At 40.4% G+C, this 14403-nt stretch overlaps 1 protein-coding gene across 1 annotated transcript; it reads left to right on the forward strand.

Moving 5' to 3' along the window:
* Positions 1–3764: 3764 nt before the first annotated feature.
* Positions 3765–14135, forward strand: LOC142993318 (myosin heavy chain, fast skeletal muscle). Its single transcript, XM_076143929.1, has 39 exons — positions 3765–3968; positions 4063–4206; positions 4284–4440; positions 4556–4583; positions 4676–4793; positions 4868–4960; positions 5044–5107; positions 5525–5623; positions 5718–5821; positions 5911–6049; positions 6140–6258; positions 6366–6515; positions 6610–6780; positions 6875–7178; positions 7357–7430; positions 7513–7600; positions 7682–7799; positions 7900–8023; positions 8116–8252; positions 8369–8624; positions 8774–9016; positions 9107–9283; positions 9404–9549; positions 9650–9740; positions 9836–10225; positions 10349–10475; positions 10562–10680; positions 10840–11036; positions 11145–11328; positions 11422–11587; positions 11845–11969; positions 12088–12396; positions 12477–12680; positions 12764–12889; positions 13034–13204; positions 13342–13446; positions 13541–13636; positions 13727–13858; positions 14075–14135. Exons 1-39 carry the CDS (start codon positions 3765–3767, stop codon positions 14087–14089), a joined length of 5814 nt encoding a protein of 1937 aa, XP_076000044.1. The 3' UTR covers positions 14090–14135.
* The last annotated feature ends 268 nt before the right edge of the window (positions 14136–14403 follow it).

Genomic DNA, 14403 nt, shown 5'->3' on the forward strand with positions numbered 1-14403 from the left:
TCAGTCTCTCAGTCTTTGTCCTTGCCCAAGCTGATTTGGCTAGTAGCAGTATTGACTCTGCTCAGTTGTTAGCATTACATATTGGTGTCCTGGTTAGCACAGCGTGAGTTCTGATCTAGTGTGGTCCTCTAGTTTTGTGCGTGCAATAGATTCCTTGCCCTAGGCGATTTAGCAGCAGTGGTTAGCAACAAATTGGTTTTCTTTAGTCATTCGTTCAGTCTTTACTGCTGTTCTGCTAATTTGTTACAATCGGTATCCTCATGTTGGCCTACAATTATCAACAGCATGAACAGGCAGTCAACTCTGGCTTTGGTTCACTCTGGCAAGGCAATTGCAGACACTGGTTTCCAAATACTGTGATATTTGCATAGTCGTCTGTTTTGGTTCGGGTACGATCACTGTCTTGCTCTTTTTTATCCCCACCTAACATGCAACTACGCGATATCCATCTTGTTGAAACTAGGAATAAGAATAAATAGTTTAATTGTGTGCGAGTAAGGAGTTGATTTGTTCTCCACCGGCTTATCATTCATTTTAATTAGGAGAAACAATTCTCATTAAATCCCATGTAGCACTGCTGAAATTTCATTTGCCAGGGTCACATGATCAGCAAGGGGGATTGGTCAGATTGGACACACAAATTTCAGTGTGTTGCTGTTTGAAAGACAGTTTCCAAGCTTAATACTCAATACAATAACTTGTGCAGACCCAAAATACATATAGCCAACAAGAACACAATTCTATCTCTTTCACATCTATAACCTCTAAAGTTTTTCATAGACAAATCACTCAATCTTGAATGAAATGACAAGAGGATTAGGTTGCCTGGGAGATCTTAAGCCTTCATGTAGAACCCGAAAGCAATGGGAGTCACATTTACTCAACATTTTGGCATCCTTTCCTGTGCTGGCAGTGCAGTTTTTTTCAGGGGAGGTACCTCTGGGATTTCACATCACTCATGCACTGTCTTGAGTAGCCAGTGAAGTGAAAGTTAGACAGGGACAACATGTCCATGACCCATAAGAGGCAGAGAAAACCAACACCACCTACTTTCACACATACAATTTCTATTCAGCTCCACAAAAACTGTGAAAACATACAGCCACAGGCATAAATAGTACACAAAAGCTTGCATAGTTTTTTGGGATAATTCTGCATACGTTTTGGGCGTTAAGAGTTTAATTAGATGCTTAGATGTATACATTCTTAGATGTATACACATTTTTGGAACTCTAAATAGAATAATAAGAAGATTGTGGCTTACATAAGTGTAATTGATACTGGCAGCAGCAAAGCCACATGCAGAGTGATAGAAAATGCTAATCTGTTTACTTGATCGTGGATTTTAAGTCATCACACATGCTGCTCATATCAGTTTATGTCCAGAGTGAACTTTAAACAATCGCCCCAGGTTCAATTAATCGGAAATATCTGAAATATTATTTTGACAGAATGTTTATATATTTTAGATATGTGAGCTAATTTGAAGGAAAAATGGAATGGTGATAATCGTGTAATTTACCATCATGTTCCAAAAACATATGGCGACTCCTTAGTATCGAAAGCATGAAGTTCTTTTTGCCTTGTGTAGAATATATTTGGGGTCTGATCTCAGCAGAGTGGCCAACTGTTTTCCTGACCATTTAGGGAGATATATATTGGGCTTCTGCTTGATCTTAAATGGATAGAGCCTCATCTTTAATTTTATTATAGGAATATGAGATGTGTTGGTGTCCTGTAACATTAGACCACGGATATTTGGGTCCATTTCCAAAACTAAGCTCCATGCATGCATTGGATATTACTGATTAAAAAGATTAATACTATGCACCCCCTAATAAAAGTGTTTGGATTACTACATCAATAACACAAGATTAAGTAGTGTGTAAACCATGCTGTGCATTAACTATTCATTGCATTTTATCATGGTTAGGTATGGTTTATAAGTATTGGCACATAAAATGTCCAGTTTAAAGATTAAAATGTATTTCCTGTACTTTACAGAACTGTTAAATTGATAGTAAAAGATAACATTTAACTATACTAGTCTTATAATTAGTGGCCTATAGGGGTAAAACTTCATATCATTTCAAGGATCCAAAATGTTCAAGCATCCTGCAACTGTATACCGTTGGTATTTGGTTGCTCCCCCACAGCTCCCAAGGCAGCCAATGAATTAAAAAAAAGACCATCAAGCTCCATTACAACATTACAGCGTTTATCCAAATCAAATTGTATTTCCTTATGTTCTATGTGATAGAGTTAAATAATACTCGTATTCCTACATTTAAAAACAAGAGTAGGCTATACTATGGCCTCCTGTCTTTCTGAAGCAGGAAATCAACTCTCATGTTTGGTCAGCTTTATGTTTGAACATTTTAACTTGTAAGCGTGTGCATGTTCCTTTGCCACTTTCTGGTAGTCTCTCTCTCTCTGTGTAATTTCTCTCCTAATACCCTTTTTTGTTGTACAGTTACCATGCTTGATGATTATTTCTTTCAGATACTGTTTTTTCTTTTTTTTTAAATGATGTTCATAATCAGGGAAGTTAATTACATGCATATTAAATTTTCCTACAACACAATGTTCACTGGTTTAAGAAATCAAAATGTGGTTTTAAATGGTCAGAGCAATGTTCCAATATGTAAAACACATTTAATAATTTGTATTTATAATTATTCAACATTTTACATAGTTTCAATGTACTTCTACCTGCTATCACTACGATATATTTTATGTATTACATTTTCACTTATTGTTTAAGCTCAATCCACTTAAATTTACCAGCTCCATAAATGTCACTGCCACAAATAAGCAACAGTCATTGTCCAGCCATGACCAAACAGAGCGAGGAGCTACTGCTGAACAGGCACTCCCTCCCTCTATAAAAGGGGCAGCTCTGCACTTCTTCATGAACTGATAGGCTCCCATCCCAGGTGAGTGTACTGACTGGAACCTCTGTCTTTATTTCTTTTAATTGATAGGCACAAGTTGCTTTAATCTAATTACTCATGCGTGCTTTCTATTATTATCTATCAGAGTAACCTCTGTGACAGGTGACATCCAAGTGAAGTCTCATGTTTTTTCACAACAGCCCTCAGTAGAAATATCACAGTTTCCATAATGTACTAACATTTCTGAAGCACTAGTTTGTTCTGAAATGACATGATAAACAGTTCATGTTCAGTTCAGTATCCACCACACATCCTGCCAATCTCCAATAAGACCTTTTCTTAGGTTTTAAAGTGCAGAGAAAGGGATCTGAAAGAATTGTCAAGAAGAAATTCTACTGTTGATTTCTCAATTTCACTTAATGTGGTTGCATGCAATTTGCCAGTTTTATAATGCAGATACTAATTGTATCTCTCATTAGCCTATAAATCCTAAAATGGTGTTGGTCATTCTACTGATATGACTTATTTGTTACACGGTGTATATGTGCATTGTTGAACGGACAAATACAACATTTTAAAAACTAAAACCAGCTAATACCAACTGATATCTGATGTTCCAGCATCTGATTTTTTTTTGTAGCATCCTGAGCCTCTACCAGATACAGTACCACCGATTCCCAGTTGGACCTTGAGGTAAAAGAGTTAATTATGACAACAAAGAAAACATAAAACAGCACTGACCAATACTGAGCAAAACTGTTGGAGCGTCATCTTGAAATATTTGAAGCATTATGGGCTGTTCATCAAAAACTGAAAAATACAAAATTAACTACATATTTGAACTCTTTCAGCCTCCACTAAAGTGCCATCATGAGCACAGACGCGGAGATGGCGGCCTATGGCAAAGCGTCCGTATACCTCCGTAAGGGTGAGAAGGAAAGGATTGAGGCTCAAACAGCTCCATTTGATGCCAAAACCGCTTTCTTTGTGGTTGAGCCTGATGAGATGTACCTCAAGGGTAAACTTGTCAAGAAAGAGGGTGGCAAAGCCACTGTCGAAACCTTTTCAGGCAAGGTAAGAGAAAACTGGAAATATATTTTGATATCATTCGCTATCACACTTTGACTGTGAAAGAGGATTTGATTCATGCCACAATTGTCCATCTTAGAGTATCACGGTGAAGGAGGATGACATCCATCCCATGAATCCTCCAAAGTTCGATAAGCTTGAGGACATGGCCATGATGACCCATCTCAATGAGCCTTGTGTGCTGTATAACCTCAAAGAGCGTTATGCATCATGGATGATCTATGTGAGTTTTTGTACATATAGCAATTACTGTGAATACAGTATATGAGAATATTCACACCCAGTTTATGTCCTCTACAGACCTACTCTGGGTTGTTTTGCGTTGTCGTGAATCCCTACAAGTGGCTTCCTGTGTATGATACGGAGGTTGTGGCGGCATACAGAGGCAAGAAGAGGATTGAGGCACCACCCCACATCTTCTCCATCTCTGACAATGCCTATCAGTTCATGCTCACTGGTGAGATCAAAGTCATAATAGTGCATACATGTACACAATAGTAAACTTAAACTACTGAAGCTACTGAAGCAACTATACAAATTTCAACTCAGAAGTATGCATGTTTATATTTCAGATCGTGAGAACCAGTCTGTCCTGATCACGTGAGTATAGCACAAAAGTGTGTGTAAAATGTTTACAAACCTGACATGACATTGAAGCAGAAAACCTACAAAATGCTTCTCTACACCCATAGTGGTGAATCCGGTGCTGGAAAGACTGTCAACACCAAGCGTGTCATCCAGTACTTTGCAACAATTGCAGCACTGGGAGCAAAGAAAACAGATGCGCCAGTGGGTGCTGGCAAAATCCAGGTAAAATTACTTCTGTTTTTGCTGCAAAAGAATATGCCGATTTGGAGTTTAGTCACTGGAATGTTTTCTTCCAGGGCTCTCTTGAGGACCAAATTGTGGCGGCCAACCCTCTGCTGGAGTCTTATGGAAATGCCAAGACAGTGAGGAATGACAACTCCTCTCGTTTTGTAAGTGATTCAAATCAGAACCGTCTACAGATTTGTTTTTCCTATTTTCTCAGAGTGGTCTTAATACTGCTCTTGCTATCTAGGGTAAATTCATCAGGATCCACTTTGGCACTAGTGGCAAGCTTTCCTCAGCTGATATTGAAACATGTGAGTGTCAATCATACGATAAATTCAGTGATCTGCTTTTGAAACATTTCTAGACATTTATTACATTTATTAACATGGTAGATGTGTTTTTGTAGAAAACTTCAGTCATGGTTATTATTATGTATAGTACATGCAGAGAATGGACATAACTATTGGCGTTATTCTATAGTGACAGGAAAAAGCAAGGATGAGAACGGTTTACAGTGGGAATTTTAGTGCATTAAATCCCTTGAGGGAAGAACTAACTGGGTAACAATATCTGATTGGGTTAGAAACAGTTAAATGCAGAGACAACTCTGATCATGAAATGTGCGAATTACAGTGTGAGTACAGTCATCAGAGATAGAATCTATGCTTGGAGACAGCAAAACCCTTATGTTAAATGCAATAATCTTACGCACTTAATTGATTTCTCAGACCTGCTGGAGAAGTCCCGTGTCACCTTCCAGTTGTCTGCTGAGAGGAGCTACCATATCTTCTATCAGCTGATGACTGGCCACCAACCTGCGCTCCTGGGTACATCACTACAGAATTTGAACTTTGAAATCAAAGCAATACCAGACAAAATACCAGAGGAAAATCTCATGTATTTGTTTTTTTTCTGTTTCAGAGGCTCTTCTGATCACCACCAACCCCTATGACTACCCAATGATCAGTCAGGGTGAAATCACTGTCAAGAGCATTGATGATGTGGAGGAGTTCATTGCAACTGATGTAAGATATCAATAGTTCAATTTTTAAAATAAGGCATGTTGCATATATATATATATATACTGTATTTTATTCTTTCATGTCTGATGTAGACCGCAATTGACATCCTGGGCTTCAATAGTGAGGAGAAGGTGGGCATCTACAAGCTGACTGGTGCTGTGATACATCATGGCAGCATGAAATTCAAGCAGAAGCAGCGCGAGGAGCAGGCTGAGCCCGATGGCAATGAGGGTAAATTGTGATATTTTGGGAACGAAAGCAAACACATATTTCAAACAATGTTCTAGTTGACTGATGGATATGTGTTAAATGTCTTTCCAGTGGCTGACAAAATCGCCTACCTTTTGGGCCTGAACTCGGCTGACATGCTGAAAGCTCTGTGCTATCCCAGAGTCAAGGTCGGAAATGAGATGGTGACCAAAGGTCAGACCGTCCCACAGGTAAAGGAACTTTCAAAAAGGAAGAAAAACAATAAATAACTACAGTAAAACGTATGTGGTATCACATCCAAATAAGAAATGTTTAATTGGGTTGTCCTTGTCTCCAGGTCATGAATGCTGTCTCAGCTCTCTGTAAGTCTATCTATGAGAAAATGTTCTTGTGGATGGTCATCCGTATCAATGAGATGTTGGACACAAAGCAGCCCAGACAGTTCTTCATTGGTGTGCTGGATATCGCTGGATTTGAGATCTTTGATGTGAGTGACTTCAAGAACATCTAACCAGGGTTGCAGAGCAACATTATTTTGACATTATATAATTGATGATGTAACAATTCCGCCATTATTACAGTACAACAGCTTGGAGCAACTCTGCATCAACTTCACCAATGAGAAACTGCAACAGTTCTTCAACCACCACATGTTTGTGCTGGAGCAAGAGGAGTATAAGAAAGAGGGCATTGTTTGGGAGTTCATTGACTTTGGTATGGACTTGGCCGCCTGCATTGAACTTATTGAGAAGGTAAGAAGATTTCCTGATCCAACTGAATTCTTCATTTTGGTGCAAATGATTTTTACATGATGAAAATATTCACATACATTTTGATATCCATCAGCCATTGGGCATCTTCTCCATCCTTGAAGAGGAGTGCATGTTCCCCAAGGCCTCTGACACAACTTTCAAGAACAAGCTGCATGATCAGCATCTTGGAAAGACCAAGGCCTTTGAGAAGCCAAAGCCTGGAAAGGGCAAGGCTGACGCTCACTTTGCCCTGGTTCATTATGCTGGCACAGTGGACTACAACATCACTGGCTGGCTGGACAAGAACAAGGACCCTCTGAACGACTCAGTTGTTCAGCTCTACCAGAAGGCTTCTAATAAACTGCTTGCCATGCTTTATGCAACACACGGAGCTGAAGGTAAGAGTCCATCTAGACTAGGTCTAGATAATGAGTGATGATGTATTAATGTATACTCCATTCATGTTAATGTAACTAAACAAAATGTTTTGGCTTTCATATGAAGACAAACTCAGAAGGTAACAAAGAAGTATTTAGTTGCAGTTGTGTAACTGTACATGTATGTTTTTCAAAACAGAGGCTGGTGGTGGTGCAAAGAAGGGTGGCAAGAAGAAGGGTGGTTCCTTCCAGACTGTCTCTGCTCTTTTCAGAGTATGTATTAATTCATATGTAGAGAAACAGATTGACCTGCTGATGGCTGGATCTTGCTCTAATGATTACTAATGATCCACAGGAGAACTTGGGCAAGCTGATGTCCAATTTGAGGAGCACTCATCCTCATTTTGTCCGTTGCCTGATCCCCAATGAATCAAAGACACCAGGTAACAAGAGCATACTCCTCGACTCTACAGCCTGTCACATTATAATCACAAAAATTCAATGCTAATGTAATTTGTTTCCAGGTCTTATGGAGAACTTCCTGGTCATCCACCAGCTGAGGTGTAACGGTGTGTTGGAAGGTATCAGAATCTGCAGAAAGGGCTTCCCCAGCAGAATCCTCTATGCTGACTTCAAACAGAGGTGATTTCAATTCAAGTCAAGTAAACAATATCCGGAAAGGATACGCTTACAAAGCAGCAGCCATGCTTATTAATAAATGTGATCATTTTCTTCCATTCAGATACAAAGTATTGAATGCCAGCGTCATCCCTGAGGGACAGTTCATTGACAACAAGAAAGCTTCAGAGAAGCTCCTGGGCTCCATTGATGTGGACCACACTCAGTACATGTTTGGACACACTAAGGTAATTTTATGGATGACATCAGTAGACTATATTGTTGCTTTAGGAATTTTGCAGATAGACTGATGAGTAATTTCTTTTTCTCAAAAACACAGGTGTTCTTCAAAGCTGGTCTTCTGGGTACTCTGGAGGAGATGAGAGATGAGAAACTGGCTTCACTGGTGACCATGACTCAGGCTCTCTGCAGAGGTTATGTCATGAGGAAGGAGTTTGTTAAGATGATGGAGAGGAGGTAAAATATTATGCTGTGTAAAATGCAACTGTAAAAACATTGAAATTAATGTTTGCTTGACTTTTGGTTCTATGAAAATACCCTGAAAAGATATCTGTTTTTGTCTGATTTTGCAGAGAATCTATCTTCTCCATCCAATACAACGTCCGCTCATTCATGAATGTGAAGAACTGGCCATGGCTGAAACTTTACTTCAAGATCAAACCTCTCCTGCAGAGTGCTGAGACTGAGAAGGAACTGCAGAACATGAAAGAGAACTATGAGAAGATGAAAACAGACCTGGCTACAGCCTTGGCCAAGAAGAAGGAACTGGAGGAGAAGATGGTTTCTCTACTGCAGGAAAAGAATGACCTGCAACTGCAAGTGGCTTCTGTGAGTCCAATAAAAATTAAGAAGTGAATTTTCGAAGTGAGAAAATTGGAGTAAGGCAACAAACCTGGTTTACAGACCATTCATAAAGTAAGTTTGCGTCTGTTAAATTCATACACTTATTAAATTGAATATGTATGTTTCAACTATAGGAAGGTGATAATCTCTCTGATGCTGAGGAAAGGTGTGAGGGGCTCATTAAGAGCAAGATCCAGCTTGAGGCAAAGCTCAAAGAGACCTCTGAGAGACTGGAGGATGAGGAGGAAGTCAATGCTGAGCTGACAGCCAAGAAGAGGAAGCTGGAGGATGAATGTTCTGAGCTGAAGAAAGACATTGATGACTTAGAGCTCACCTTGGCCAAAGTGGAGAAGGAGAAACATGCCACTGAAAACAAGGTGAAGTTTACTCTGACTTAATATTCTGTGCCTTCGACCATATTCAATTTCAAAAAGAAAGAAGTGTTTATCGTTTCATGCCACCATTAGGTGAAAAACCTCACAGAGGAGATGGCATCTCAAGATGAGTCTATTGCCAAGTTGACCAAGGAGAAGAAAGCCCTTCAGGAGGCACACCAGCAGACACTGGACGATCTCCAGGCAGAGGAGGACAAAGTCAACACTCTGACCAAGGCCAAGACAAAGCTGGAACAGCAAGTGGACGATGTGAGAAGCCAATTCCTTTGATATTCTATTTCATTTATTCATTTTATTACACAATTGGTTTCTTGGCATTAGTTTTGAAATGCCCAAAACAAACTAAAATGAATTTTTATCATTCAAAAGCTTGAGGGATCCCTGGAGCAAGAGAAGAAGCTCCGCATGGACCTTGAGAGAGCCAAGAGGAAGCTTGAGGGAGATCTGAAACTGGCCCAGGAATCCATAATGGATCTGGAGAACGACAAACAGCAATCTGACGAGAAAATCAAGAAGTAATGTTTTATGTTCTGTCTATACATTTTAATATCCCCATAATGAATCTTAAGTATTGATTCTCTAACAGCTAAAAACTTTCTTGCTCACCCCATAAAGGAAGGACTTTGAGATCAGCCAGCTCCTCAGCAAGATTGAGGATGAACAGTCTCTTGGTGCTCAACTTCAGAAAAAGATTAAGGAACTTCAGGTAACACAACATTAATGCAAACTAGACTTGGTAAAATGAAAACAAGTCATTCAATTCAGTAGATATTGCTCATACTTCTACGATGCAAATTTTAGGCTCGCATTGAGGAGCTGGAGGAAGAGATTGAGGCTGAGCGTGCTGCTCGGGCTAAGGTGGAGAAGCAGAGAGCTGACCTCTCCAGGGAACTTGAGGAGATCAGTGAGAGGCTTGAGGAAGCTGGTGGAGCAACATCTGCTCAGATTGAGATGAACAAGAAGCGCGAGGCTGAATTCCAGAAGCTGCGTCGTGACCTTGAAGAGTCCACCCTGCAGCATGAAGCTACTGCAGCAGCTCTCCGCAAGAAGCAGGCCGACAGTGTTGCAGAGCTTGGAGAGCAGATTGACAACCTCCAGCGTGTCAAACAGAAGCTGGAGAAGGAGAAGAGCGAGTACAAGATGGAGATTGATGACCTCTCCAGCAACATGGAGGCTGTCTCCAAATCAAAGGTAAGTAGGTTTGTGTTGTTTTTGAAAATGAGAAACACAGAACATTAAAATAAATGTAGAAAATGACCACATATTTTCACTGCCAAAATGTTCTTCTGTTAAAATATGTTTTCATATTGACAGGGCAACTTGGAGAAAATGTGCAGAACTCTTGAGGATCAGCTGAGTGAGCTGAAATCCAAAAATGATGAAAATGTTCGCCAGCTGAATGACATAAATGCTTTCAAAGCAAGACTGCAGACAGAGAATGGTGAGTCCCCTTAATTGAAAACTGGTCAGTGAAATAATTTTGATAAAAAAAAACACAATCATAACACATTTACTCTTCATCTTCAGGTGAGTATTCTCGCCAGCTTGAGGAGAAAGAAGCTCTTGTTTCCCAGCTGACCAGGGGCAAGCAGGCATTCACTCAGCAGGTTGAGGAGCTTAAGAGGCACGTTGAGGAGGAAGTGAAGGTATGATGATTCCCACCTCCTCCTGTTTATAGATCTTTCCAGCAAAATCAATGCCAGTCAGAGGCGTCTGACATTAAGACGTATGATTACTTATGCACATAGTATTTAAATACCAGTTATACATTTGAATGATTCACAATGTATCACTGTGATTTACAGGCCAAGAACGCCCTGGCCCATGCTGTCCAGTCAGCTCGCCATGACTGTGACCTGCTCAGAGAGCAGTATGAGGAGGAGCAGGAGGCAAAGGCTGAGCTGCAGAGAGGAATGTCCAAGGCCAACAGCGAGGTGGCTCAGTGGAGAAGCAAATATGAGACTGATGCTGTGCAGCGCACTGAGGAGCTGGAAGAGGCCAAGTAACTTAAGCCTCTCTTCTTTTAGGAGACTCAATTAAATGAATTCCTGAGCAGTTCATTTACCTGATATACTCCATGTATCTAAAAAGAAATCTTTGTTGACTGCAGGAAAAAGCTTGCCCAGCGTCTGCAGGATGCTGAGGAATCCATTGAGGCTGTGAACTCCAAGTGTGCCTCTTTGGAGAAGACCAAACAGAGGCTGCTGGGTGAGGTGGAGGACCTCATGATTGATGTGGAGAGAGCTAATGGTCTGGCTGCTAACCTTGACAAGAAGCAGAGGAACTTTGACAAGGTAAACATTTAGTTAGGAACTCATTCAGGTTGGTCAGACGAAACCCAAATCGAATTTGTCAGTTACAATTTTTATTTATCTTTTTAATGTTAGGTCCTGGCAGAATGGAAACAGAAGTATGAGGAGGGCCAGGCAGAGCTGGAAGGAGCCCAGAAGGAGGCTCGCTCTCTCAGCACTGAACTGTTCAAGATGAAAAACTCTTATGAGGAGTCTCTGGATCACCTGGAGACCATGAAGAGAGAGAACAAGAACCTGCAGCGTATGTTGACAATGCAGCATTTAAAAATCTGACTAATGGTTTCTAGATTAGGAATCATAAAGTTGCAAACCGTTAGTGCTGCCCAAGCAACTTCCCAATTCCTTAAAGACTGACTTGCGTGCATTAATGTTTCCACTATTCGTTAAAATTTGAAAAGTAGGAGAATCAATTTTACAAAATCAACAATACTGACTTTTGTTGACTTGTAATTACTATATAGACTTGTTATAAACAGTTATATTTTGGTCCTTCTCTAGAGGAGATCTCTGACCTGACTGAACAGATTGGTGAGACTGGAAAGAGCATTCATGAGCTGGAGAAAGCTAAGAAGACTGTGGAGTGTGAGAAGTGTGAAATTCAAACAGCCCTTGAGGAGGCAGAGGTAAAATACTGTTTGCAACAGTATATATTAGACCAAGTATTATTCAAAATTTGGTTTAATCTTGACTAAAACATTAAAATCACTACAATTAAAGTAAATCGGTTAACTTGTCTTTTAGGGTACCCTAGAGCATGAGGAGGCCAAGATTCTCCGTGTTCAGCTGGAGCTCAACCAGATCAAAGGTGAGGTTGACAGGAAGCTGGCAGAGAAAGATGAGGAGATGGAGCAGATCAAGAGGAACAGCCAGAGGGTGATCGACTCCATGCAGAACACTCTTGACTCTGAGGTCAGAAGCAGGAATGATGCTCTGAGAATCAAGAAGAAGATGGAGGGAGACCTGAATGAGATGGAGATTCAGCTCAGTCATGCTAACAGGCAGGCTGCTGAGGCCCAGAAACAACTGAGGAACGTCCAGGGACAGCTCAAGGTGAGTTCTGCAGCAACGTCGAAAGAAGAAATTGTAGAATCCTAAACAAAACTTACCCCTTTGTACTTTTGTTTTGCCAGGATGCCCAACTGCACCTTGATGATGCTATCAGAGGGCATGAAGACATGAAGGAGCAGGTTGCCATGGTGGAGCGCAGAAATGGTCTGATGGTGGCTGAAATCGAGGAGCTGAGAGCAGCTTTGGAGCAGACAGAGAGAGGACGCAAAGTGGCTGAGCAGGAGCTGGTTGATGCGAGCGAGCGTGTGGGACTGCTTCACTCTCAGGTTTGTGTTCAGCGATTCCAAGGGAAAAACTTAATATTACACATATTTTTATTGTACTTAATAGGTTTTCCTTCATTTTCCAGAACACCAGTCTTATGAACACCAAGAAGAAGCTGGAATCTGATCTTATCCAGGTTCAGGGTGAAGTGGACGATTCTGTTCAGGAAGCAAGAAATGCTGAGGAGAAAGCCAAAAAGGCCATCACTGATGTGCGTTTATTTGTTAAACACCCAAAAGTTCTATATGCTGACCCAATTCTAAGCTGTTACTGTTATATCATCATTATTATTATTATTATTATTAATATTAATATTATATTGCTAGCTAAATGAGATAGCCTTTCGTCATTTCAGGCTGCCATGATGGCTGAGGAGCTGAAGAAGGAGCAGGACACCAGTGCTCATCTGGAGAGGATGAAGAAGAACCTGGAGGTCACAGTCAAGGACCTGCAGCACCGTCTGGATGAGGCTGAGAACCTGGCCATGAAGGGTGGCAAGAAGCAGCTTCAGAAACTGGAGTCCAGGGTATGAAATATATATACTACACACATGTTCACAATTTATGAATGGTTGTGATATTCAGAAGGAAAGTCGAATTTTTAATGTGTGGATCAAATTCTGCATTTGACTCTTTGTCTTTGTCAAATGTGTCATTTGCACAGGTGCGTGAGCTGGAATCTGAAGTTGAGGGTGAGCAGAGGCGTGGAGCTGATGCTATTAAAGGAGTCCGCAAATATGAGAGGAGAGTGAAGGAACTGACCTACCAGGCAAGTTCTTCTTGTGTTACAAATACCGATGACTGCAGGAGTGGAGATAATTCTTTATCTCCACTCCTGCAGTAACAATCCTTTATCTGTTTAGACTGAGGAGGACAAGAAGAATGTGACCAGACTTCAGGATCTGGTGGACAAACTGCAGCTCAAGGTCAAGTCCTACAAGAGACAGGCTGAGGAGGCTGTAAGTAAAATTTATTGATGAGGCAATTAATTTACAGTAGGTCCCATAACAATATCACCATGGATTGTCTTGTAACTTGTCTTGTAACAGGAGGAGCAGGCCAACACTCACATGTCGAGGCACAGGAAGGCCCAGCATGAACTGGAGGAAGCTCAGGAGCGTGCTGACATCGCTGAGTCCCAGGTCAACAAGATGAGAGCCAAGAGCCGTGATTCTGGAAAGGTAATATTTACCTAAATAAATACCTGAAGAAAGATAAAATATAATTTCATGAAAAAAAGTTGGTTGAGCCGCTTAGTTTGATGGGATGTTTAATTAATGTTTCTTTTAATACAGGGACTATTTTGTTAATATTTTGTCACTGAAATTCAAGTATTAAAAGTCATCATAAAACTACGAAGCATGTGTTGATTAATTTGATTTCTTCTTTCTTTTCAGACTGAATCTGAGTAAGAGAAAACATCCATATGAAGCCATTCGACAGAGTACATAAAATATGAACTAGCTGTTGAATTGTCTTTTTATGATGTAAGACTTCAATAAACATTTCTCTGTTCTTCAATACAAAGCATTCACTCTGTATTTTGTCCAAAACAGTGAAGTGAACATATCATCTAAGGGAAGCTACATCAGCCCACAGTAAGTTTGAAAGGAATAAGGTTAATTGGCAGAAGGTTTATCTCTTATGAATTGTTAATATTCACATTTTCCTTTCCTGGGAATTGGCATTAATCCCCCTTAAATACACAATGAGCAAATTCCAAAAT

Source organism: Genypterus blacodes, unplaced genomic scaffold (assembly GCF_046128005.1).
Source record: "Genypterus blacodes isolate CSIRO-AG114 ecotype Tasmania unplaced genomic scaffold, CSIRO-AGI_Gbla_v1 ptg000028l_1, whole genome shotgun sequence".
NCBI lineage: Eukaryota > Metazoa > Chordata > Actinopteri > Ophidiiformes > Ophidiidae > Genypterus > Genypterus blacodes.

Excerpts from the sequence above, each read along its gene's own strand:
- LOC142993318 (XM_076143929.1), top strand. The coding sequence starts at position 3,765 with ATGAGCACAGACGCGGAGATGGCGGCCTATGGCAAAGCGTCCGTATAC. Across the intron at positions 5,624-5,717 it reads CCACCAACCTGCGCTCCTGG|AGGCTCTTCTGATCACCACC; the intron begins GTACATCACTAC and ends TTTCTGTTTCAG. Across the intron at positions 9,550-9,649 it reads TCTGACGAGAAAATCAAGAA|GAAGGACTTTGAGATCAGCC; the intron begins GTAATGTTTTAT and ends CACCCCATAAAG.